The 26,991-nt window shown below is 42.0% G+C and overlaps 1 protein-coding gene across 1 annotated transcript in view; it reads left to right on the top strand.

The window, feature by feature from the left end:
• Positions 1–8,877: 8,877 nt before the first annotated feature.
• Positions 8,878–26,991, top strand: part of LOC139382863 (cystic fibrosis transmembrane conductance regulator-like) — a 75,655-nt gene continuing 57,541 nt past the window's right edge. The window contains exons 1-9 of the mRNA XM_071127107.1: positions 8,878–8,930; positions 10,051–10,161; positions 11,880–11,991; positions 12,886–13,101; positions 13,350–13,439; positions 24,441–24,604; positions 25,086–25,211; positions 26,067–26,184; positions 26,474–26,602. Of these exons, the coding sequence (XP_070983208.1) occupies positions 8,878–8,930; positions 10,051–10,161; positions 11,880–11,991; positions 12,886–13,101; positions 13,350–13,439; positions 24,441–24,604; positions 25,086–25,211; positions 26,067–26,184; positions 26,474–26,602 (1,119 nt within the window). The remainder of the gene's footprint in view (positions 8,931–10,050; positions 10,162–11,879; positions 11,992–12,885; positions 13,102–13,349; positions 13,440–24,440; positions 24,605–25,085; positions 25,212–26,066; positions 26,185–26,473; positions 26,603–26,991) is intronic.

The raw sequence follows: 26,991 nt of genomic DNA, 5'->3' as shown, positions 1-26,991 counted from the left end.
GTCAGTGAGGTGACCAAGAACCTGATGGTCACTCTGACATAGCTTTAGAGTTCTTCTGTGTTGATGAGATAACCTTCCAGAAGGACAACCATCCCTGAGGAACTCCACCAATCAGGCCTTTATGGTAGTGTGGCCAGACAAAAGCCACTCCTCAGTAAAAGGCACATGATAGCCCGCTTGGGGTTTGCAAAAAGGCACCTAAAGGACTCTCAGACCCTGAGAAACAAGGTTATCTGGTCTGATGAAACCAAGAGAGCTCAGACTGGGGCGAAGGTTCACCTCAACAGGACAATGACCCTAAGCACACAGCCAAGACAACGCAGGAGGAATGGCTTCGGGACTGGTATCTAAATGTCCTGAGCCCGGACTTGAACCTATCTAACATATCTGAAGAGACCTAAAAAAATAGCTGTACAGAAATGCTCCCCATCCATCCTGACAGAGCTTGAGAGGATCTGCAGGTGTGTCAAGCTTGTAGTGTCATACCCAAGAAAACTCGAGGCTGTAATCGCTGCTTCAACATACTAATGTAGCTAGCTAGCCAACCAAGGTGCCTAACTAGCTAGCCCACCTGGCGATATTTAGCTAGTTAACATTAGCTCATCGTTCATGTAGTCAGACTTTACTACGTGGTGACATGCTAGTTAACGATCCTTGCCATGGTGCTGTGCTAACGTTAGCTAGCAATATCACTACATCAAAAAGTATTACTACAAGAACTGTGAGCTAAGGTTAACTAGCTGGCTTGTCAATAATAAAAGGTCACAACAGTAATTTTGCTAGCCTATGCTGGTTTTCTTTTTACTTGTAAGAAAGGTAACCGGTGTTATACACGTAACTACAGTCAGTGGTTATGTAGTTAATTTTCATAAGCACCTAGCTAACCACAGATCTTTGACTTATTACCCAAAATAGTTTGTTAGCAGCTAGCAAACGGCTTAGCTTATCGGCTCCAGCGACGGCTCTTAGAGGTTGGAAAACGATAAAATGCACGTGTCCTTATCGGAGTAGTGGTTATAATCCAGTACATAGCACAGAACCATCCTTGCTTCTATCAACATAGATACCTAAGGTAGGCTAGCTAGCTATAAAGGCCAGGGTAATTTTCAAAAATCTAGTTTTAAAAAATGCTACGGTAGGTAATTTGAAAAATTCTGAACAACAATCAACATGATAAGTGCACAACTTCAATGATGTAATCGAGAAACTTCAAAAAGGCTATGTTATTCTATTTGGCTTGACTTGGTAGGTTACTTGCTACTTGTTGACGTGAGTTTGCATGAAGAAATGTGGAGGTTTTTCCAACCCTTGAAACACTGCCTTGGGTGACGAAGTCAAAGCTTGAGACAGGATGTGTAGTTCTGTATGATAGTCACATTAGCGGCTAGTTAGCATTTCATTTAGATGGGGTAAATGCAGGTGAAAATATTGATAAAAGTGACCTTGTCCGAGAGAGATTTACACGGTCATCCAAACATCAAGCCAGGGTATGCCTATATGAAACACAGACCTTATATGAAGTGGTTCTAAAATTCCCTATGGAAAAATGAATGGTGGAAAAACAGTTGGAACAATTTCCGTGTTTGACCTCAAGGTTTTATGGGTATTATGACTCATACTGTGGTATACTATAGCTTAAGCGTTAAAAAATGAGATAGGTCTAGAATTGTATTACCATTCTAGTCAGTGGCCCCCCTTTTTTTGCCATTGTAATGCATTGGTATCCATAGCAACGGCTCCCGTTTGGGCTGCTCAATGATGCGATATGAAAGAGCTGTTAGCTGACGTTAGTTAGCTGCTTTTTGTCACTCTAAACTCTGACAAACAGCTGTAAGCGTTTACTCTAAATTGTATGAGTATCCATAGCAACCATAGTATCTATAGCAACAGCTCCGTTTGAGCTGATCAATGATGAGTTGGCAGGCCGTCATTGTAAATAAGAATGTGTTCTTAACTGACTTGTCTAGTTAAATAAAGGTTACATTTTACAAAAAAAAAAAAAGGTTTTATTGAGACATGAGAAACCTGTTAGCTGATGTTAGCTTCTTTTTTCCCCGTCACTCTAAACTCCTACAAAAACAGCTGTATGTTAGATCCATTGCGGACATGTTTGTTCCGCAGGCAGAATTGAATTGCAGAGTAGACAAAGATGGCATAGTCTCTAACTTTTTCTCTAACTTATTCGGAAAGTGGTCAAAATGTCAGTTGTTTATAAAAAGTTACAGAAGATGTTGTTGATGCGGTCACTTAAACAGCTGTAACGTTTGATTGGTACCAAATAATTTTGTTATTATTTTAGATTAGCAGAGAAGTAGAGGAAGATGTCATGCCCTCTAACTTTTTTTGTAAGTGTTTCGCAAAGTGGTCAAAGTAGCTGATTTGTGTCAAAAGTTGCATTTACAGGGAACGGAAGTTGGAAGTGATGATGTCACAATGAGGAGCTTTAGAATGTTGAAATGTTGAATGAAGATGGACAAAAAGAAAGACACAAATGTATACCGGTAGTTTAAAAAGTATAAATAATATTTAAAAAGTTGTATGCAAGCACATTATTCCAGACCAGTCTGCATATTTTAAAAGTTTGAATGGCTTTCTAGCTAAAACGGTGTAAGGAGTAGCATGCAGAAGAAGAATAATAAGAAAAAGAGGTATGACGAAGATTAAAGTCGGGACTTTTGCTTTGCAAGTACCACCTAATAAAAAGTATGACGAGAATTTAAAGTCGGGAATAAGAAGAAGTATAACGAATATGTAAAGTTGGGACTTGCGAAGCAAAAGTTTGCCTTTGTAGCAGTATATTCACCACTCTCTCAAACGTTTAACTCTGCCCTCTCACGGCACAGGCCGAGGGCCTGAGAGGTGAAACGTCCTACCCCAGCTCGGAGCCCGCTCAATTGAGCAACTAGAGACCCCGCAGACAGTGTGTTTGCGAGATACCGGAAACAAACTGTCCCGCGACTCTACATACATCCCAATACAAACAAAAACCGACTTTCGGAGAAAGAGTGCACAACTGGTACTGTAAATAGTCGCTTATACCTGCCACCAGAGACTTATATTGCAGTAATGTTGAAGGTTCCTGGCAAGTATTACTTAGCCAGCTAGGATGAAGGACGTTAAGGACGCTAACGTTAAACTGAGTAAGAAATACATTACTAACTTCTCATAGGCTACCGAGACAGACTTTAAAGTGGTGATCAGTGGTGTGGCTGAAGGCTGGTAAAGCAGAGGAAGCAAGCTGAGGGGTTAGTACAGTGGTTCCCAAACATGGGGCCGGGGCCCCTTGTGGGGTCCCCTGAGGAAATCTGTACTAATCTCATCAAACAAGTTAAGAACTTTAAAAAAAATAAGATATGTTTCATATAGGCCATGTGGATATTTTCATATCTTCCATATAGGCCGACATTAAAATGCAATCAAAATGCAAACAATACAGTAAAAAAATGTCATAGGTTTCTGTTTTGTCTCTGATGCTACGTGTCAGTGTGAATCATTTATAATATTTCTCACTTTCAGGGGTATAACATTACAATTGTATAACTAATGTTTTTTCTCTTCTTCAAATAGCATATTACATTTTTTTATTTGTAAATAATTGCAGTAAATTATTTCAGAAACAGCCCCCCTCCTTCCAGACCTCACTAAAACTCAAATCTTGATTACGGCCCTGACTATGGTAGTGTAACAGTATAACTTTAGACCGTCCCCTCGCCCATACCCGGGCGCGAACCAGGGACCCTCTGCACACATCAACAACAGTCACCCTCGAAGCATCGTTACCCATCGCTCCACAAAAGCCGCGGCCCTTGCAGAGCAAGGGGAACTACTACTTCAAGGTCTCATTGAAACGCTATTTAGTGCGCACCACCGCTAACTAAGCTAGCCGTTTCACATCCGTTACAGTAGCTGTTTGGAGAATAGGGATTTTGTATGGTCTCACCTGACCCTGGTAGCTATTTGGAGAATAGGCATTTTGCATGGTCTCACCTGATGGTGAACTGAGAGAATACCCGATGTGTCCTACACTCTTTGAAAAGGGATCTTCGGCTGTCCCTATAGGAGAACCCCTTTTGGTTCCAGGTAGAAGCCTTTTGGGATCCATGTAGAACCGCAACTATTCATGGGCTCCAGAGTGGCGCAGTGGTCTAAGGCACTGCATCTCAGCGCAAGATGCGTCACTGCAGCCCCTGGTTCCATTCCAGGCTGTATCACAACTGGCTGTGATTGGGAGTCCCATAGGGCAGTGCACAATTGGCCCAGTGTCGTTAGGGTTTGGTAGGCTGTCATTGTAAATAAGAATTTGTTCTTAGCTGACTTTTTATTCGATTTTTTTATTTAACCTTTATTTAACTAGGCAAGTCAGTTAAGAACAACATTTTATTTTCAATTATTTATTTTTTTTAAAACCTCTCTGGAACCAAATGGGTTATACCTGAAACCAAAAAAGGGTTCTCCTATGGGGACTGCCGAAAAACCCTTTTAGGTTCTAGCACCTTTTTTTCTAAGAGTGTACGAATTATGATGAGGGGTCAAGATGTGAGAGAAGACTGTTTGTAGCCCACTAGCACGCTTTTTAAAGGCTACAAAGGAAGTTAAGGCTGGCTTTCACTTTTTATCTGTGTTCCATAATGGAATGTCTTGACTTTGTCTTGACTTTTTCATCCTCCCTAAAACTGTACTGATTAAATTGTGATTAAGCTGATAGAAAGTTTCAAGTTCTCTCAGTTAGCAGAGCCATGTTTGTTTTTGCTCCAGTAATCTCAGAATACGATTGTAAGAATTGTTGGTACTATACCTTTTTATGTCTGACATGGTGTGATCTGATCATTCTACAGCAATTTGTGAATGACATTGTTGAATCATTTGTTTCCTATCTCTATCTCTACTTGTTTCCTATCTCTACTCTAACGTTTTGTGAGTAAATACACTCAGGTTATTAAAATATAATACAGCATTGTCCATTAAGTAGCCTATTTTATTCTAAGCCATTGGATGTCGCACACACTATTCATTTTTTTCTTGATATTTCAAAGTGTAGAAGAGTTGTTCCACGGAGTGAATCCTTTTTGTATAGTGTAATTTGTTGAAAAAGGATGTTTGATTTCACCAAATTTGAACATTCTGTCATGAAGAGCACATAATAGAAACTTAATAAAAAACATGTTTTCCCATCTTAAAGCTTCAGTATGTAACTTCTTGTGTCAAGTAGAAAAGTGAGTTATAGATCTGTCACTCTCATTGAAAGCATGTCTAAGAAGCGGTAGATCTGTTCTATGTGCGCTATTTATATGCTTCCCATTCTTAAGTTTAGCTTTTGCTTTACTTTCAGTTTTGTACACCAGCCTCAAACAGCTGAAAATACAATATTTTTGGTTAATGAAAATATATCTCTCAGCATTTTAGATTGTACAATGATTCTCTACACGTAATTCCCCCCAAAATTGTACCCTTATTTTAGCAGGTAAGTTGACTGAGAACACATTCTCATTTACAGCAATGACCTGGGGAATAGTTATAGTGGAGAGGATGAGGGCCAGATTGGGAATTTAGCCAGGACACCGGGGTTAACACCCCTACTCTTATGATAAGTGCCATGGGTTCTTTAGTGACCACAGAGAGTCAGTTTAACGTCCCATCTGAAAGACGGCACCCTACACAGGGCAATGTCCCCAATCACCGGGGCATTGTTTTTAGACCAGAGGAAAGAGTGCCTCCTACTTGCCATATGAACATCCTTTTTAGTTCCTTTTACTGCACACATTCAGTTTAATCATTTTAAAAGATATTGCATCTCCTCCTTTTTGGAAGATTTTGGCTTTCTGATAATGTATCAATAATAACAAATAAAAATGTTCATGAGAAAATACAAGTTGGGCATAAACTAAAATTTTACTGCCTCTCAAACCTGATTCTGGGGCCCATTCCTCCCACACTGTCACTGTCCTCAAGCCCACTATCACAATCAGAGGGTATGCTCGATTAGGCTCCTTTCGCCCATATAATGTCCCTGTGTTCATTGCCTGCGAAGGCTGTGAATGTCAGTGGATATGTTGGCATACCATTGACCAAGGCCATCATTTTACATCTAATTATATGTCATTCATTGAGCATTATATTGCCCTGAAAAGTTGTCTACTGAACAACATTTCCCTGAGGCAACAAAAAAAGAAGCCTCTCCTAACAAAAATAAAACTTTTTTTTTAAATATACAGTACCAGTCAAACGTTTGGACACGCCTGCTAATTCAAGGGTTTTTCTTTATTTGTTTCTATGTTCTACATCTTAGAATAATAGTGAAGACATCAAAACTATGAAATAACACATATGGAGTCATGTAGTAACCAAAAAAGTTGAACATTTATTTTATATTTGAGATTCTTCAAAGTAGCCACCCTTTGCCTTGATGACAGCTTTGCACACTCTTGGCATTCTCTCAACCAGCTTCATGAGGTAGTCACCTGGACTGCATTTCAGTGTTGTTAAAAGTTCATTTGTGGAATTCCTTTCCTTCTTAATGTGTTTGAGCCAATCAGTTGTGTTGTGACAAGGTAGGGGTGGTATACAGAAGATAGCCTTATTTGGTGAAAGAACAAGTCCATATTATGGCAAGAACAGCTCAAAAAAGGAAAGCGAAACGACAGTCCATCATTACTTTAAGACATGAAGGTTAGTCAATCTGATACATTTCCAGAACTTTGAAAGTTTCTTCAAGTGCAGTCGCAAAAACCATCAAGCGCTATGATGAAACTGGCTCTCATGAGGTCCGCCACAGGAAAGGAAGACCCAGAGTTACCTCTGCTGCGGAGGATAAGTTCATTAGAGTTACTAGCCTCAGACATTGCAGCCCAAATACATGCTTAACGGAGTTCAAGTAACAGACACATCTCAACATCAACTGTTCAGAGGAGACTGCATGAATCAGACCTTCATGCTCGAATTGCTGCAAAGAAACCACTACTAAAGGACACCAATAATAAGAAGAGACTTGCTTAGGCCAAGAAACATGAGCAATGGACATTAGATCGGTAGAAATCTGTCCTTTGGTCTGATGAGTCCAAATGTGAGATTTTTTGTTCCAACCGCTGTGTCTTTTTGAGACGCAGAGTAGGTGAACGGTGAACGGATGTTCTCCACATGTGAAGCATGGAGGAGGAAGTGTGATGTTGTAGGGGTGCTTTGCTGGAGACACTGTCTGTGATTTATTTAGAATTCAAGGCACACTTAACCAGCATGGCTCCCACAGAATTCTGCAGCAATACGCCATCCCATCTGTTTTTAGCTTAGTGGGACTATCATTTGTTTTTCAACAGAACAATGACCCAACACAACTCCAGCCTGTGTAAGTGCTATTTTACCAAGAAGGAGAGTGATGGAGTGCTGCATCAGATGACCTGGCCTTCACAATCACCTGACCTGAACCCAATTGAGATGGTTGGGATGAGTTGGACCACAGAGTGAAGGAAAAGCAGCCAACAAGTGCACAGCATATGCGGGAACTCCTTCAAGACTGTTGGAAAAGCTACTTTAAAGAATCTAAAATATATTTTGATTTTTTTAACACTTTTTTGGTTGCTACAGAATCCATGTGTTATTTCATAGTTTTAATGTTTACACTATTATTCTATAATGTAGAAAATAGTGAAATAAAGAAAAACCCTTGAATGAGTAGGCGTGTCCAAACTTTTGGCTGGTATTGTATATAAAAACAAAATATGTTTTTAAAAAAACAATAAAATATGTTTCTTTAGAGGTTATTACACTACTACATTTTTTTTGTCAATTTAGCTCTATTGAAACATGAAAAATAATTACATGTAACGTTACTGTATTTTTCACTCACACAATGCACTCAGGTGCTATTGGTTCCTGAATGAAGGTCCCTCCCCCAATTGAGACATCATACCGACTTCTGGACCTCATTAGATTGTTTACAGACGTGTCATCACATATTATCATCACATATTGTCATGTGTAGGAATTTAAACAAATATAATTGGGTAGTGTGAGGGGATACAATGTTTCCTGTTGCCGATGTGCAGTTAGAGGGTTAAAAATCAGATTTATTTAATTTTCCACATGGTCTATATTAAAGGGCACTTAGTTTAATATAACAGGCATTTAAAATTAATTTCGTGGAATGACCTACAAAAAGATTTCACCTACTTTGTCTTGAATATTCTCCAGACTAACTCTATCATCTAATCTTTTTAGACTAATGCGTTCATTGCTTGGAGCCTCAGGTGATATAACTGGATTTTCTGAAGGATCACATTTATTCTATAAAATGTATGATATCACATATCCTCTTATTGATTCAAATAATAGGTCACATAATTGCAGAAGAGGTGATTTCTCTGAAACCTGCCTGCTAAAAGTTGTACGCCGTGTAGTAGTAGTTTATGTCTTTGCAAATTGGGTTGCCACAATATGCAACCCGTGTCATTTTTGCAGAGGCCTGTCAGTATGGAAATGACGCGCTCGGGATCTTTGGCGAGACCATAAATTATTCTCTTGCTAACCACGGTGTTCTCATTGTTAGGATCAAGGAAAGGACAAGACAGCCCATTTGCTGCGGTCAGTTTTGTGCGCTCCGCAGTGTGTGAGAACAGTGAATGCTGATCTGAGAAGTCGGATAGTGCGATAGTGGGTTGGATAGTGGTCGCAACTCCGGGTTGGGAAGAGACAATTTCACAACAGTGACATCACCTCTGATCTGCGCATTTAGGCTACAATCCGCACAAGGTGGGACAGTCAGAAAATCACAAGCGCTGGGTCATCCTCGAGAAAAAGGGAAGCAGAGGGACACAAATGTGAGCGACACAGCGAGGTGCAGTGATTTCACAGGTGCAGTGAAATCAAACTGGCGGTTCTCTTAGGATGCAGAAGTCACCGGTGGAAGATGCAAACTTCCTCTCCAAATATTTCTTCTGGTAAGGAATTATATGTTTTATTCATCTATGTGCCGGCTGATTTGACGCGTAAATAAACCATGGAAGGATTTTCTAGACGTGGTTGCTAGATTTGGAGAGCGCACTGTTGTTGAAAGGGGACCAGGTCAGGTCAAGGCAGGTCCCAGGGATCTTACTTATTATTTTATAGATGTTTCAATGGTCACTTTTAGGGCAACTATGCACCATAGACAGTTTCTGTGTCCTGTTTTGCTCTGAGAGGAAATTCCAGCAGCCCTTTTGCGCTCCAGTGCGTCACGTGTCGATTGTCCTCCAACTTTCATAATGATTATCTTTGTATGAAATGTGTAATTGATACCAAACATCCTTCGTTATTTTTCAGGCGCGTAAGAGACTTCTACATTGTCATCTTGTAGTCTACAATAGGCCTACTCACCACACGCTTCCTGCCATTAGAAAATCCCATGTCATCCCAAAACTCATTATAATGCACATAGCCTACTCAGGATTGCCTATATATATTTTTTAACAAATATATATTCAGCTATCATTTAACTATCTATATAGCTATCTAAGATGTAGTAGGCCTAATTCTCCAGCTACATACACTCTGCTATTTGCTTGCTGTTTGATTTTGTCACCCTATAGATACGACTGGGCGTTTGCTTAATTAATTTATACATTTATTGATTTGGCCGATCTGTGGTCAACTTCGGAGGACATTGACCTATGTAGGTACCCCAGAAGTAGGCTATATTCTATACACGCTGTATAGCCAACTCACTTGTTGTGAGTTTTCCACTGTGCAAAAACTGGTTGAATCAACGTTGTTTACATGTCATTTTAAAATCATGTTAAATCAACGTAGAAAACTGATTGGATTTGCAAAAAGTCCTAAACATGAGGGAATTTGGTATTTTTTTCATCCAACTGTTAACCTAAATCCAATGACATGGTGACATTTAAAAAATGTTTCATGTTGAATTAAAATGAATTAATAACTACATCAAATGTAAATCAAAACAGGACTTTAAATTATGTCTGTGCTCAGTGGGATAATGTGTTCGCTTGTGTGAGTGGAGAAATGTGATAGGAGTTTGTTACCAACCTAACCTCCTATACCCATTTGGTTGTTTTGCAGGTGGACATCTCCACTGTTGAGGAAGGGCTTCAGAAAGAAGTTGGAGTTGACAGATGTTTATAAAGCACCATATTTTGATCTCGCAGACAATCTTTCTGAACGACTAGAAAGGTTTGTATCAGCCAAAGTGCCTCACTTTGTGACAATGTAAGGCACATTGGACTCATATTAAATTGATATAACCATTTTATAACTATTATTCTTCATCTAAATCAGAATCACAGACGTGTGCGGCATTGGAAGTTACTAAATACAAAATTAGAAACCAATTGGATTACACACATGTAGGCACATACAGTAGCCTACTTAGAGAACCTATTTTTACTTATGTCTTATTCATTTGATTCCAGCCATATGAATGATATAGAACACACAATATTTTGATAGAGGATTAGCCTAATGCTATATCAATATATCCATTTGAGTGCTCCTGTTGGCATTGTTGTTGGTCCTTTCTTTGTTGTTGTCTTGTTGAGTTGTGAGAGTTGATAATTTATATTTCTTACTGCCCTTTAAGTGTATTTACTGTAATAACCCCCCATTCATTCCACCGCCCATCCAATGATTGCGATGATTAGCTAAGGAACTGGAAATTCTAGACAGACAACCCCAACCTTAAATATGGGATGCTTTTTGGTTGGAGGTGGACAGACAAACATAAACCTTAGCGTGTCCCAAACAAACACACTGGAGACGGGATGAGTCAGGCTGGGCTCTCTTTCTCTAACGTCCTCCTCTCTCTCAATCTCACTTTCTCTCCAATCTCTCTGTCCCTTTCTCTGTCTCTCCCCTTTCCCCTCACTGAATGTGCCCTCTCCTCTCTGCTCTGTCCCCGTTATTTAAGAGCAAGTAAATGTCACACCTTTGAGAGGATTGTAGAAAGAACAAAGAAAAAAGGGAAGGATCTTAGGCCACCCGTTAAATGCCACCCGTGTTTTCGACCCCGAAACAATGCAAACACAACCCTTATCCTGCTGCGGGGGCCCCAATGAGGCGGGGGCAGGGGCAGCGTCACGGTAAAGGGTGCCAGCAGCCCTCTAAATGGGTGTAAAAGTCGACCTTTAAAAGGGCCAGATGCCCGGAGAGTGATAAATGACCGGGTCATTTTTTTAAATCTGCCAAATACTGTTGGTAGCTGCATGGGAATTTGAACTTTACATTGAATTAACAGGTTGGTATGGTCCCTCAATCTATGATGCGCGCACGTGTTCTCTTACACCCTCTTTCTCTGTCTCTCTTTCTCTCTTTCTCTCTCAATCTCTCACTGTCTCTCTCTCTTTCTCTGTCTCTCTCAATCTCTCACTCTCTTTCTCTGTCTCCCTCTCTCTCAATCTCTCAATGTCTCTTTCTCTGTCTCTCTCTCTCTCTCAATCTCTCACCCTCTTTCTCTGTCTCTCAATCTCTCACTGTCTCTCTCTCTTTCTCTGTCTCTCTCTCTCAATCTCTCACCCTCTTTCTCTCTCTCTCTCTCTCTCTCTCTCTCTCTCTCTCTCTCTCTCTCTCTCTCTCTCTCTCTCTCACTCTCTCTCTGTCTCTCTTTCTCGCTCAATCTCTCTCTCTCTCTCTCTCTCTCTCTCTCACATTTTCAAATTTTTCATCCTCTCTGCTTTTCTCCCTCCCTCCTTGCTCTATTTTTCTCATAAATGTTGTCATCTATTTCTCTTTCCTCTTGTTCTCCCTCATTTGTTAAGGTCTCTGCACAAATCACAAATCACCCAGGTTATACACCAGTGCCCTGAACAATGTGCCCCTACTTTACTTTTACTGTTAGCTAATGTGTGTGTTTTTTTAACAGTTTCTAACTCCTCTGGTCTGTGTTCTTGGTGTAGAGAATGGGACCGAGAAGTGGCATCGGCCAAGAAGAAGCCTCGGCTCTTGCGGGCACTCTCCCGTTGTTTCCTCTGGCCTTTTGTGTTCTACGGAATCCTGCTGTACTTTGGGGTGAGTCCATCTCTCCGCGTAAAGCACAGTTGGCCAACGGTTACCTGGAGAGGCTGCAGTTTAACAGTCTAATTGATCAGGTGTGTTGGAGCTGGGCTGGAGCAAAAGCCTGCACACATTGTGGGCACCGGAGTTGGCCACGTTTGTCAAAAAGGCCTCCATACTTTATTAGTACGATACCAGATGATGAATCACTTTGTATTTCAAATGTAGGTCACTGTTTGGTTCTTATTATAGTGTTATTTCACCCAGCACCTAAATATACTGTGATACGCACATGACAATATCTCACATATATGTATTGTATTGTCATGTATTGTGACAGCAGACATGTTATACCATTGCTAGGGTTGTGTGTGTGATCAATTCCATTTAAATTCAGGAGGGAAATGGACATTTCCAATTAAAGAATGAAAAAAAAAGCGCCCATTTATTGTCAATGAGGAGTTGACAAGGAGTTCAAATTCACTTCCTAAATTGATGGAGAGAGTTGGAACTGGAATGGAACTGACCTCAACCCAACCCAGGCTGGCTGTTAGCCTGTTCTGTCCCGTACGTGTGTGTTACTTACTAGTGAATTAGTGGCATGACCAGAGTATGGAGAAGATGCATGTGTCACTGCAGTGTGAGTATCCCAGTGTCCCCGGCTCGGAGAGGAAGCTGACGTCAGTAGCAGGTCTTGCGTAACCTAGTGGTGTGGGGTGTTCCCCGTGGAACCTTCTAGGAATGCCCATCAGTTCAGTTCAGAGTTGATTGGAAATAAGACTAGAGGTATCAAGGTACATAGTTAAGACAATGATATCAAGCTGCCACTAAATTGTATTTTGTAGGATATATTCTGAACTCTTTACATCAATGTCTCTGGATGTTTTTTTTTCCTCTCTTTTCTTACAGGAGGCGTCGAAGACAGTGCAGCCCCAGCTCCTGGGTCGTATAATTGGCTCGTTTGACCCCATCCATGCCCCTGAGCGGGAGCAGGGTTACTACCTAGCCCTGGGTCTCTGTCTTCTCTTCACTGCTCGCTTCCTGCTCCTGCAGCCAGCCATCTTTGGACTGCACCACCTGGGCATGCAGATTCGCATCGCTCTCTTCAGCCTCATCTATAAGAAGGTGTGGGGGGAGGTGGTGTGTGTGTTTGTGTGGGCAGGGTGTGGGTGTGTGTGTATGGGCACATCTTTGGCATGCCACCACCTTGGCAGGCATGAAGATCTACATTGCCCTCTTCAGTGTAGCCAGACTCTTGTGTGAGGGTCGGGCTGTGTGGCTGCAACACCCTCTTAGTGTCACACTGCAGCCTCTCCTGCTACAGCTTTTTAACCCTTTGTGTCTGTCCTAACCCCTGACCTTTGACACCTCAGACTCTGAAGCTGTCCAGCCGGGTCCTGGACAAGATCAGCACAGGTCAGCTGGTTAGCCTGATGTCAGCCCACCTCAACAAGCTGGATGAGGTAAGAACCACCCAACTCATCTGCTGTACTAACCCTAAACTCAACCTCAATAATCTTGATGAGAAGTAAGGACCCAAGTAATCTACTTATTAACTGTCAGTTTACCAGTTTAGTCGACTGAGAATGCATTCTCCTCTATAACAATGATCAAGAAGAGCATTGTCTTATGTCAGAAAGCGTGATTTTCTTCACCGTTGCATAAGAGTGACGAAACGTGTCAGAAGACAATGGGGGAAGAGTTTCAGTGGTGAAAAATGGGGGATTTGAATGAGCCAGTTAGTTAGGGGATAGTTAGGTGGCCATGGTGGTGTGAGGGGACCAGGCTGAAGGGACCAGGTTGAAGGGGCCAGGCTGAAGGGGCCAGGCTGAAGGGGCCAGGTTGAAGGGGCCAGATTGGGCCAGTATACCGTAGTCAAGGGCAGGAGTGACATTTTGCAATCTCAACTACTTTGAATCAGTGTTGCATCGGCATCCAAACACCAAGCTATGCTTTCTACGAATTGAGACACCACAACACTAGCTGTGCTCCCTTGAATATCTCCCAATTGAACTATGTGGTAACAAAAAAACTGCAGCATGGGCCGAATCCCAGCTCGAGATACACACGCAGCCAGGCAACTCCAACCTCCCTGTAAAATCATACATCATGCAGATGTCAATGTGAGAAGGACGTAAAAAATGTGAGTCACACTCCGAGCACATTTCTCCACTCCTGTTAGGCTTGGGCATGAGCCTTATGTCAGTGCTCAGTGGTAGAAAACAAGTGAAGCCAGCCATTTGTCAAGCCAACATGGGATGAGAGGGGTGTGTAATTTAGCCGTAGCTAGGCTAGTGAAGGCTGAACGTTAGGAGTCCTAGAGCAGGGGTGTTGAATGTCAATACACTCTGCTACCTGCTCCTAGGCAATTATCACCTGGATTGGATGTGGCCTCAAACTCTCACTTGTTCCCAAGCTCTCTCTTCTCCTCTCTTGTGGCTTAGCCCAAAGCTATCTCTACGAACTAGCATGAGTTTACATTGCCAAGCCCTCCAATCTAGGCTTTTTGGATAAAGGGGAAGACGGTTAACACTTCACTTGATTTCGGGCACTCTGAAACAAATCTCACATGTGAGCAGGCCAGCTAGATCGTATTGTTTTATTCAACTTCATATTCATCATCTCCAGCACCACCCTAACATCAACATATGTGATCCACCGTCTCTTTTCAGTCTTATTTCCTACAATTTGAAACTGTGTTTTTTTACATTGGATAAAGGTACAGACTCAGATCTTCAAAATGGCGTATCATACACTGTAGTTAGAGGAAACATGGGGAAGTAATGCTGCCTTAAAAGTTGAGCAATTTAAAATCCAATTTAGAAGAAAAAGGCATTCGCACTGAGCTAAAGGGTAGAGCTGCCGCTTTCAAGGTGCGGGACTCTAACCCGGAAGCTTACAAGAAATCCTGCTATGACCTGCGACGAACCATAAAACAGGCAAAGCGTCAATACAGGGCTAAAATTGATTCATACTACACCAGCTCCAACGCTCGTCTTATGTGGCAGGGCTTGCAAATTTTTACAGACTACAAACGGAAGCACAGCCGCGAGCTGCCCAGTGACACAAGCCTACCAGACAAGCTAAATCACTTCTATGCTCGCTTCGAGACAAGCAACACTGAGGCATGCATGAGAGAATCAGCAGTTCCGGACGACTGTGTGATCATGCTGTGTGATCATGCAGGGCCAGACAGATTACCAGGACGTGTGCTCCGGGCATGTGCTGACCAACTGGCAGGTGTCTTCACTGACATTTTCAACATGTCCCCGTTTGAGTCTGTAATACCAACATGTTTCAAGCAGACCACCATAGTCCCTGTGCCCAAGAACACAAAGGCAACCTGCCTAAATGACTACAGATCCGTAGCACTCACGTCCTTAGCTATGAAGTGCTTTGAAAGGCTGGTAATCGCTCACATCAACACCATTATCCCAGAAACTCGAGACCCACTCCAGAGACCCACTCCAATTTGCATACCAGCCAAACAGATTATGCAATCTCTATTGCACTCCACACTGCCCTTTCCCACCTGGAAAAAAGGAACACTTATGTGAGAATGCTATTCATTGACTGCAGCTCAGCGTTCAACATCATAGTACCCTCAAAGCTCATCACTAAGCTAAGGATCCTGGGACTAAACACCTCCCTCTGCAACTGGATCCTGGACTTCCTGACGGGCCGCCCCCAGGTGGTGAGGGTAGGTAGCAACACATCTGCCACACTGATCCTCTACACTGGAGCTCCCCAGGGGTGCGTGCTCAGTCCCCTCCTGTACTCCCTGTTCACCCATGACTGCATGGCCAGGCACGACTCCAACACCATCATTAAGTTTGCAGATGACACAACAGTGGTAGGCCTGATCACTGACAACAATGATACAGCCTATAGGGAGGAGGTCAGCGACCTGGCCGGGTGGTGCCAGAATAGCAACCTATCCCTCAACATAACCAAGACTAAGGAGATGATTGTGGACTACAGGAAAAGGAGGACCGAGCACGCCCCCATTCTCATTGGCGGGGCTGTAGTGGATCAGGTTGAGAGTTTCAAGTTCCTTGGTGTCCACATCAAAACAAACTAGAATGGTCCAAACACACCAAGACAGTCGTGAAGAGGGCACGACAAAGCCTATTCCCCCTCAGGAAACTAAAAAGATTTGGTATGGGTCCTGAGATCCTCAAAAGGTTCTACAGCTGCAACATTTAGAGCATCCTGACCGGTTGCATCAACTCCTGGTTGATGGCGTTGCTCGGCCTCCAACCGCAAGGCACTACAGAGGGTAGTGCGTACGGCCCAGTACATCACTGCGGCTAACCTGCCTGCCATCCATGACCTCTACACCAGGCAGTGTCAGAGGAAGGCCCTCAAAATTGTCAAAGACCCCAGCCATCCCAGTCATAGACTGTTTTCTCTACTACCGCATGGCAAGCGGTACCGGAGTGCCAAGTCTAGGACAAAATGTCTTCTCAACAGTTTTTTACCCCAAGCCATAAGACTCCTGAACTGGTAATGAAATTGCTACCCGGACTATTTGCATTGTGTGCCCCCCCAACCCCTCTTTTACGCTGCTGCTACTCTCTGTTTATCATATATGCATAGTCACTTTAACTATACATTCATGTACATACTACCTCAATACCAGTGCTCCCGCACATTGGCTAACCGAGCTATCTGCATTGTGTCCCGCCACCCTCCACCCGCCAACCCCTCTTTTACGCTACTGCTACTCTCTGTTCATCATATATGCATAGTCACTTTATTAACCATATCTACAAGTACAGTGCGGCAAAAAAGTATTTAGTCAGCCACCAATTGTGCAAGTTCTCCCACTTAAAAAGATGAGAGAGGCCTGTAATTTTCATCATAGGTACACTTCAACTATGACAGACAAAATTAGAAAAAAAATCCAGAAAATCACATTGTAGGATTTTTAATGAATTTATTTGCGAATTATGGTAGAAAATAAGTATTTGGTGAATAACAAAAGTTTATCTCAATACTTTGTTATATACCCTTTGTTGGCAATGACAGAGGTCAAACGTTTTCTGTAAGTCTTCACAAGGTTTCCACACACTGTTTCTGGTATTTTGGCCCATTCCCCCATTCAGATCTCCTCTAGAGCAGTGATGTTTTGGGGCTGTTGCTGGGCAACACAGACTTTCAACTCCCTCCAAAGATTTTCTATGGGGTTGAGATCTGGAGACTGGCTAGGCCACTCCAGGATCTTGAAATGCTTCTTACTTCTTCCTTCGTTGCCCGGGCGGTGTGTTTGGGATCATTGTCATGCTGAAAGACCCAGCCACGTTTCATCTTCAATGCCCTTGCTGATGGAAGAAGGTTTTCACTCAAAATCTCATGATACATGGCCCCATTTTCATTATTTTTCTTTATCAGTCGTCCTGGTCCCTTTGCAGAAAAACAGCCCCAAAGCATGATGTTTCCACCCCCATGCTTCACAGTAGGTATGGTGTTCTTTGGATGCAACTCAGCATTCTTTGTCCTCCAAACACGACGAGTTGAGTTTTTACCAAAAAGTTCTATTTTGGTTTCATCTGACCATATGACATTCTCCCAATCTTCTTCTGGATCATCCAAATGCTCTCTAGCAAACTTCAGACGGGCCTGGACATGTACTGGCTTAAGCAGGGGAACACGTCTGGCACTGCAGGATTTGAGTCCCTGGCGGCGTAGTGTGTTACTGATGGTAGGCTTTGTTACTTTGGTCCCAGCTCTCTGCAGGTCATTTACTAGGTCCCCCCGTGTGGTTCTGGGATTTTTGCTCACCGTTCTTGTGATCATTTTGACCCCATGGGGTGAGATCTTGCGTGGAGCCCCAGATCGAGGGAGATTATCAGTGGTCTTGTATGTCTTCCATTTCCTAATAATTGCTCCCACAAAGGATTTCTTCAAACCAAGCTGCTTTTTATTTTTTTTTATTTTTTTTTTATTTCACCTTTATTTAACCACGCTTACCTATTGCAGATTCAGTCTTCCCAGCCTGGTGCAGGTCTACAATTTTGTTTCTGTTGTCCTTTGACAGCTCTTTGGTCTTGGCCATAGTGGAGTTTGGAGTGTGACTGTTTGAGGTTGTGGACAGGTGTCTTTTATACTGATAACAAGTTCAATCAGGTGCCATTAATACAGGTAACGAGTGGAGGACAGAGGAGCCTCTTAAAGAAGAAGTTACAGGTCTGTGAGAGACAGAAATCTTGCTTGTTTGTAGATGACCAAATACTTATTTTCCACCATAATTTGCAAATAATTTCATTAAAAATCCTACAATGTGATTTTCTGGATTTTTTTTCTAATTTTGTCTGTCATAGTTGAAGTGTACCTATGATGAAAATTACAGGCCTCTCTCATCTTTTTATGTTTTTATGTGGGAGAACTTGCACAATTGGTGGCTGACTAAATACTAAATACTTTTTTGCCCCACTGTACATACTACCTCAATCAGCCTGACTAACCTGTGTCTGTAGGTAGCCTCGCTACTTTTATAGCCTCGCTACTGTATATACCCTCCCTACTGTTATTTTTCAGTCTTTTTACTGTTGTTTTATTTCTTTACTTACCTATTGTTCACCTAATACCTTTTTTGCACTATTGGTTAAAGCCTGTAAGTAAGCATTTCACTGTAAAGTATATACCTGTTGTATTTGGCACACATGACAAATAAACTTTGATTTGATTTGATCATCAGATCCTTTGAGTAACTTTGGTTCAGGTCATGTTACGATATGAAAAAAGGAATCTAGCCATAGAGCATATTTCTGTCCTGCCATTTGGAGCAGGACATATAACGTCCATGGCCTTTTCATTTCAAAAGTCGGGTTGTGTCCAGCCCGGGGGATGATTTCACATCTCTGGGAGGAAGGACGTCAACATTGCACAGCAGCTGAAACCTGGTTCCATCTGAGTGAATGCTCCTTGGCCATAACAACACCAGGCTCCAGACAATTAAAGCTGGAAAGGAGGAAAACAGACAAAAATACATAAGACATTAAAACTTGCATACCAGCAATAACATTAATTGACCCCCAAGTCCAAGCAATAAACTCAAAGTACAAAGACAAAATACCTGAAGTGTTGCTTGTTCACCCTCAATCATCTCCTTCACTCAAGATGGCGTCTACAGACATGGCAGCTCTGCTTCTACCTCCAAAGCAACTTTGCAGTATTTTGTTTTTTTTGTGTTATTTCTTACATTATTAGCCCAGAACATTTTTTGTGTTATTACATACAGCCAGAAAAATGTACAAGCATTTCGCTACACCTGCAATAACATCTGCTAAATATATGTATGTGACCAATAAAAATAGATTTGATTGGATTTGTACAGTATGTGAAAATTGCACATTTCTATGTTTTGTAGTAAAGAAGATAGGGGAAGATAAGTGTTTCCAATGACACCATCGTGTGATTTTAACCAATTATGAGTAGGCATTACCTACTAATGTCCTACTAATTGGTTGATGATATCATTGGAAACAATTGTTTATGACAAAACATAGAAACATGCCATTTTCACATATGTTGATGTTGGGGTAGTGCTGGAGATGATGAATATGAAGTTGAACATTTTAGAAATGTCCCTTTAATGCTAACAATCTGTTTTGAGAAACTATGTTTATGAATCATGATTCAGTTATTATGCATTCAGAAAGTATTCAGACCACTTCACCATTTCCACATTTATTTATGTTACAGCCTTATTCTAAAATTGATTAAATCTACACACAATACCCCATAATCACATAGCAAAAACAGGTTTTCAGACATGTATAAAAAATAAACAACTGAAATATTACATTTACATAAGTATTCAGAACCTTTACTCAGTACCTTTGGCAGCGAATACAGTCTCAGGTCTTCTTGGGTGTGACGCTACGAGCTTCGCACACCTGTATTTGGGGAGTTTCTCACATTTTTCTCTCCAGATCCTCTCAAGCTCTGTCAGGTTGGATGGGGAGCGTCCCTGAACAGCTATTTTCAGGTCTCTCCAGAGATGTCAAAGTCTGGGCTCTGGCTGGGCCACTCAAGGACATTCAGAGACTTGTCCCGAAGCCACTCCTGTGTTTTGTCTTGGCAGTGTGCTTAGGGTCATTGTTTAAGTAAGGAGGAAAGGCAATAAATAGGCCATATTGGCGAAGTAATTACAATTTAGCAAATAACACTGGAGTGACAGATGTGCAGATGAGGATGTGCAAGTAGAAATACTGGTTTGCAAAAGAGCAGAATTATATATTTTTTAAATATTGGGATGAGATAGGTAGTAGGTTGGATGGGCTATTTACAGATGGGCTGTGTACAGCTGCAGCGATCGGCAAGCTGCTCTGACAGCCAATGCTTGAAGTTAGTGAGGGAGATATAAATCTCCAACTTCAGTGATTTTTGCAGTTCGTTCCAGTCATTGGCAGCAGAGAACTGGAAGGAAATGCGGCACATGAGGATTTGGCTTTGGGGATGACCAGTGAAATGTACCTGCTGGAGCGACTGCTACGGGTGGGTGTTGCTATGGTGACCAGTGAGCTGAGATAAGGTGGAGCTTTACCTAGCAAAGACTTATAGATGACCTGGAGCCAGTGGGTTTGGCGGAAAACATGTAGCACACAGGTCGCAATGGTGGGTAGTATATGGGGCTTTGGTGACAAAACGGATGGCATTGTGATAGAGTGCATCCAATTTGCTGAGTAGAGTGTTGGAGGCAATTTTGTAAATGATATCGCCGAAGTCAAGGATTGGCAGGATAGTCAGTTTTACGAGGGTATGTTTAGCAGCATGAGTTTGTTGCGAAATAGGAAGCTGATTCTAGATTTAATTTTGTATTGGAGATGCTTAATATGAGTCTGGAAGGGGAGTTTACATTCTAGCCAGACACCTAGGTATCTATAGTTGTCCACATATTCTAAGTCAGAACTGTCCAGAGTAGTGATGCTACGATGGCGGGCAGGTGCGAGCAACGATCGGTTGAAGAGCATGCATTTAGTTTTACTAGCATTTAAGAGCAGTTGGAGGCCACTGAAGGAGTGTTGTATGGCATCGAAGCTCGTTTGGAGGTTTGGTAACACAGTGTCCAATGAAGGGCCAGATGTATACAGTATGGTGTCGTCTGCGTAGAGGTGGATCAAAGAATCACCCGCAACAAGAGCGACATCATTGATATATACAGAGAAAAGAGTCGGCCTGAGAATTGAACCCTGTGGCACCACGATAGAGACTGCCAGAGGTCCGGACAACGCTCTTACATGTACTGTCGACTGTGGGACTTTATAAAGACAGGTGTGCACCTTCCCAAATCATGTCCAATCAATTGAATTTACCACAGGTGGACTCCAATCAAGTTGTAGAAACATCATAAGGATGATAAACGGAAACATGGTACACCTGAGCTCAATTTCGAGACTCATAGCAAATGGTCTGATTGACGTACTTTGTTGTGAAAAGTGCAAATCAATCCCAGAACAACAGCAAAGGACCTTGTGAAGATGCTGGAGTAAACAGGTACAAAAGTATCTATATCCACAGTAAAATGGGTCCTATACCGACATAACCTGAAAGGCCGCTCAGCAAGGAAGAAGCCACTGCTCCAAAACTGCCATAAAAAAGCCAGACTACGGTTTGCAACTGCACATGGGGACAAAGATCGTACCCTTTGGAGAAATGTCCTCTGGTCTGATGAAACAAAAATAGAACTGTTTGGCCATAATGACCATCGTTATGTTTGGAGGAAAAGGGGGAGCCTTGCAAACCGAAGAATACAATCCCAACCATGAAGCATGGGGGTGGCAGCATCATGTTGTGGGGGTGCTTTGCTGTAGGAGGGACTGGTGCACTTCACAAAATAGATGGCATCATGAGGTAGGATAATTATGTAGATATATTGAAGCAACATCTCAAGACATCAGTTAAGTTAAATCTTGGTCTTAAAATGGGTCTTCCAAAATGACAATGACCCCAAGCATACTTCAAAAGTTGTGGCAAAATGGCTTAAGGACAACAAAGTCAAGGTATTGGAGTGGCCATCACAAAGCCCTGACCTCAATCCTACAGAACATTTGTGAGCAGAACTGAAAAATCATGTGCGAGCAAGGAGGCCTACAAACCTGACTCAGTTACACCAGCTTTGTCAGGAGGAATGAGCCAAATATCACCCAATTTATTGTGGGAAGCTTGTGGAAGGCTAACCGAAACATTTGACCCAAGTTAAACAATTTAAAGGCAATACTACTGAATACTAATTGAGTGTATGTAAACTTCTGACCCACTGGGAATGGGACGAAAGACATAAAAACTGAAATAAATCATACTCTCTACTATTATTCTGACATTTCGCATTCTTAAAATAAAGTGGTAATCCTATCTCACCTAAGACAGGGAATTTTTATTAGGATTAAATGTCAGGAATTGTGGAAAAACTGAGTTTAAATGTATTTGGCTAAGGTGTATGTAAACTTCCGATTTCAACTGCACTTTCTTTGGTTTGCAAGCCTCCTCGTTTTTCCTCCAAACATAAAGATGGTCATTATGGCCAAACAGTTCTACTTTTGTTTCATCAGACCAGAGGACATTTCTCCCAAAAGTACGATCTTTGTCCCCAAGTGCAGTTGCAAACCGTGGTCTGGCTTTTTTATGGCAGTTTTGGAGCAGTGACTTCTGCCTTGCTGAGTAGCCTTTCAGGTTATGTCGATATAGGACTCGTTTTACTGTGGATATAGATACTTTTGTGCCTGTTTCCTCCAGCATCTTCACAAGATCCTTTGCTGTTGTTCTGTTATTCTGGGACTTTTCACACCAAAGCACGTTCATCTCTAGGAGACAGAATGTGTTTCCTTCCTGAGCGGTATGACAGCTACGTGGTCCCATGGTGTTTATATTTGCGTACTATTGTTTGTACAGATGAATGTGGTACCTTCAGGTGTTTGGAAATTGCTCCCAAGGATGAACTAGACTGGTGGTCTACAATTTTTTTTCTGAGGTCTTGGCTGATTTCTTGTGATTTTACCATGATGTCCAACAAAAAGGCAGAGAGTTTGAAGATAGGCCTTGAAATACATCCACAGGTACACCTCCAATTGACTCAAATTATGTCAATTATTTATTTTATTAGTTCATTATTTCATGAATATCACTAACAGCAACAGAATAAACAAAATTGTAATTACATACCTAGAGTAGAAAATAGGAGAATATTTTCTCTCATGATGTCAACTTTATTTCTCAACTTCTAATATTGAACTAATTACACTTACTGGAGCTAATTACACTTACTGGAGCTAATTACACTGACTGGAGCTAAATACACTCACTTTAGCTAATTACACTGACTGGAGCTAAATACACTCACTTTAGCTAATTACACTTACTGGAGCTAATTACACTTACTGGAGCTAATTACACTGACTGGAGCTAAATACACTTACTGGAGCTAATTACACTTACTGGAGCTAATTACACTCACTGGAGCTAAATACACTTACTGGAGCTAATAACACTTACTGGAGCTAATTACACTCACTGGAGCTAAATACACTTACTGGAGCTAATTACACTTACTGGAGCTAATTACACTGACTGGAGCTAAATCCACTGACTGGAGCTAATTACACTGACTGGAGCTAAATACACTCACTGGAGCTAATTACACTGACTGGAGCTAATTACACTTACTGGAGCTAATTACACTCACTGGAGCTAATTACACTGACTGGAGCTAATTACACTAACTGGAGCTAATTACACTGACTGGAGCTAATTACACTTACTGGAGCTAATTACACTTACTGGAGCTAATTACACTGAATGGAGCTAATTACACTGACTGGAGCTAATTACACTGACTGGAGCTAATTACACTTACTGGAGCTAATTACACTCACTGGAGCTAAATACACTCACTGGAGTTAATCACATTCACTGAGGTATCTCACATAGGCTTAGAAAAAGCACCTGCGAATAGTTGACCAGTGTGGCAAGTGCCGCTGGCTGCTGGTGAGCTTTCCTGAATTGGACATACATTTTTGCCAACACATGGCTAACCTTTGTTTGACCAGCTTAACAGTTTATTTTAGTGAAAATGTGTTTGGAGTTACCTTTCTAGCTAATAGGCTATATAAGAGTTTACACTTCCTCTTCCAATTATAATGTGGGGAGGTCAAAATTCTGAAAAACTATTATTAACTACTATTTTAAAATGTTGATTACTTCTCTTTGCCATTATTATCATTCACCTGGTTGTAAAACAACAACAACAAAAAAGTGTTTTTGCTAATGTATTATGGGGTCCCTGGGGTGCCAATTTTCCTGGGAGGGTTGAAGACCCATGGTGTAAAATATGTATCGTAGATTTGTCGTTACATATATATTTTTGTTGTGCTTGTGTTTGTGTGAATGTGTTCTGTGTACATATACATGTTACTGCGTGTGTCTTCTCTTCATACATTCATTCATGTGGATGTGTGTTGCAGAGTCTTGGCCTGGCCCACTTTGTGTGGATCACCCCTCTGCAGTGCATCCTGTGTGTGGGGTTGATCTGGGAGCTGATCGAGGTGAATGGTTTCTGTGCCCTGGCTGCCCTCACCCTGCTGGGCATCATACAGGCCTGCCTCTCTCAGAAGATGGGGCCTCACAGGTGGGTACTGGACTGTACAGGAGTTCACACACACACACACACACACACACACACACACACACACACACACACACACACACACACACACACACACACACACACGCACACACACTGTGCACTCTAGATGGGTCTGTACAGGACAGGTATCTCTGATCTCCGCCACTGATCTCATCTTACCCACATAGAACAGAACGGCATGGCCTGTGCCCCTGAGAAATGTCAACAAAGTAGGAATAACTGCCTATTCAGATGGGCACAACTTTCACTGTTCCACACAAAACTCTTTTGATCCAGAAATAAATCTTGTTAATTAACATCCAAACCTGTTAAGTCTTCATGTTTATATTCTCAGCCATCTCTCTGAAGTTGAAAAGTCTCATTAATTGTATCAATATGGTGTGTGTGTCTTATTTTCTGTGTGTGTGTGTGTGTGTGTGTGTGTGTGTGTGTGTGTGTGTGTTTGGGGGGGTCCTATGATCAGGCAGAAAAGAGCAGGGTTAATCAGCAGGCGCCTGGCTCTGACCTCAGAGATCGTAGAGAACATCCACTCAGTGAAGGCCTACGGCTGGGAGGAGGTGATGGAGACCATCATCAAGAACATCAGACAGTAAGACACACACAAAACACTCCATGACCTAACTATAACCTAATACTGTACATAAACAGAGACAAGTGATCTTACAAGCATTGGGTGGTTCCAGCCCTGAATGCTGATTGGCTGACAGCCATGGTATATCAGACCGTATACCATGGGTATGACAAAACATTTATTTTTACTGCTCTAATGACTTTAGTAACCAGTTTATAATAGCAATAAGGCACCTCAGGGGTTTTTGGTATATGGTATATACCTCGGCTAATGGCTGTATCCAGGCACTCCGCGATGCGTCGTGCCTAAGTAACAGCCCTTAGCCATGGTATATTGGCCATATACCCCCCTTAAATGCTCAAGGCAACAATCCCAGAGCTATAGGGAAAGTGGTCATGCTTTGACTCTGTTGTAATACTCTGACGTGAAAAGTCATGTTAGCAACAGGAACTTATCTATCTAAGATCTTATCTCTTATCTAATATCTTCTTGGAACTAAAAACTGTTAGTTTGGATAGATGATCTGTGACTCTCATTAATGAGATTCCCATCAAGATAATTTTGCTTCAATTCCTTTAAATATGACTCAAAGCTCAAAGGAAGCATTAATTGCTCTCTATGATCATGACACATGACTTTCACAAACAAAGCCAATCAGAGCAACAATCCTGCATTGTGCAGTCCAGTCAATCAATGGAGAGCTCTATCCTTGATGCGTTATGTTTTTTGGTTATAAAGTCCTTGAGTAAATTGCCAATGTTCAATGTTTAATCCCTGTCTGATTTGGGAGAATGTGGGGCTAAATCCATAATTAGATTTCCCTGTGGCTGTTTGCCCCCCCCCACCTCTCCTCTCCCTCCCCTCCCCTCCCAGGGATGAGATGACGCTGACGAGGAAGATTGGTTCTCTGCGGTACTTCTACAGTGCCTCCTACTTCTTCTCTGCCATCCTGGTCATTGTGTCAGCTATCGTGCCCCACGCCCTCAGCAAGGTACTTTCCCCACTGGTCTATATATATTTATTTCAAATATAATTGACTTGTGATGTTTTTTATGTTGTGAGTATTTGTTTTGTGTTTGTATTGTTGACAAAGTATGACAAATTATTTTCCCCTTGGGGATTAATAAAATACCTTTTCTTATCTGTTTCACTACAAAACACACATGTTTCACATACGTAGACACCGGTATTGTGGTGGATATAATGAATATGAGGTAAAACATCTGTGAAATACTTCTATTGGGGATGAATAACATACAATCTGAATGGGGTCTATCCAGGGCATCATCCTGAGAAGTATCTTCACAACTGCCTCTTACCTCATGGTGCTCCGTATGACCCTCACCAGACAGCTGCCCGGCTCCATACAGATGTGGTACGACACCCTGGCGCTGGTCACAAAGATAGAGGTGAGGCGGTTATGTATACTTGGGCATGGGAGGAAAAGACCGATGGGGGGGGGGGGGGGGATGGAGGGAGGACAGGGGGAGGACAGGGGGAGGACAGAGGGATGGATGGGGTTTCAACGTTCCATTCAGATGCGGTACAGTACGCTGGAACATTGGGTCACCGTCGAAGTGGGAATTTAACTTTGGTAGAGTCCAGTAGAGGGCTGTAATAGTTGGGAGTTGGGTTGGAGAAGCACATGTTGTAGTCTGTATATAATGTATATAATGTACATTTGCATGTGGAATGTACAGACTTGAGGAGGTGGAGGGGAAATGAGTGCTTGTTAACAAAACTCTGTTTTTGTCATTGTCAACTCTTGTTTTGTCACTGTCCCTGAAGGTTATGGCAC

This window comes from Oncorhynchus clarkii, chromosome 2 (assembly GCF_045791955.1).
Source record: "Oncorhynchus clarkii lewisi isolate Uvic-CL-2024 chromosome 2, UVic_Ocla_1.0, whole genome shotgun sequence".
NCBI classification, from domain to species: domain Eukaryota; kingdom Metazoa; phylum Chordata; class Actinopteri; order Salmoniformes; family Salmonidae; genus Oncorhynchus; species Oncorhynchus clarkii.
The sequence above is the reverse complement of the archived record's forward strand: the minus strand, read 5'-3'. Positions and strand labels throughout refer to the sequence as shown.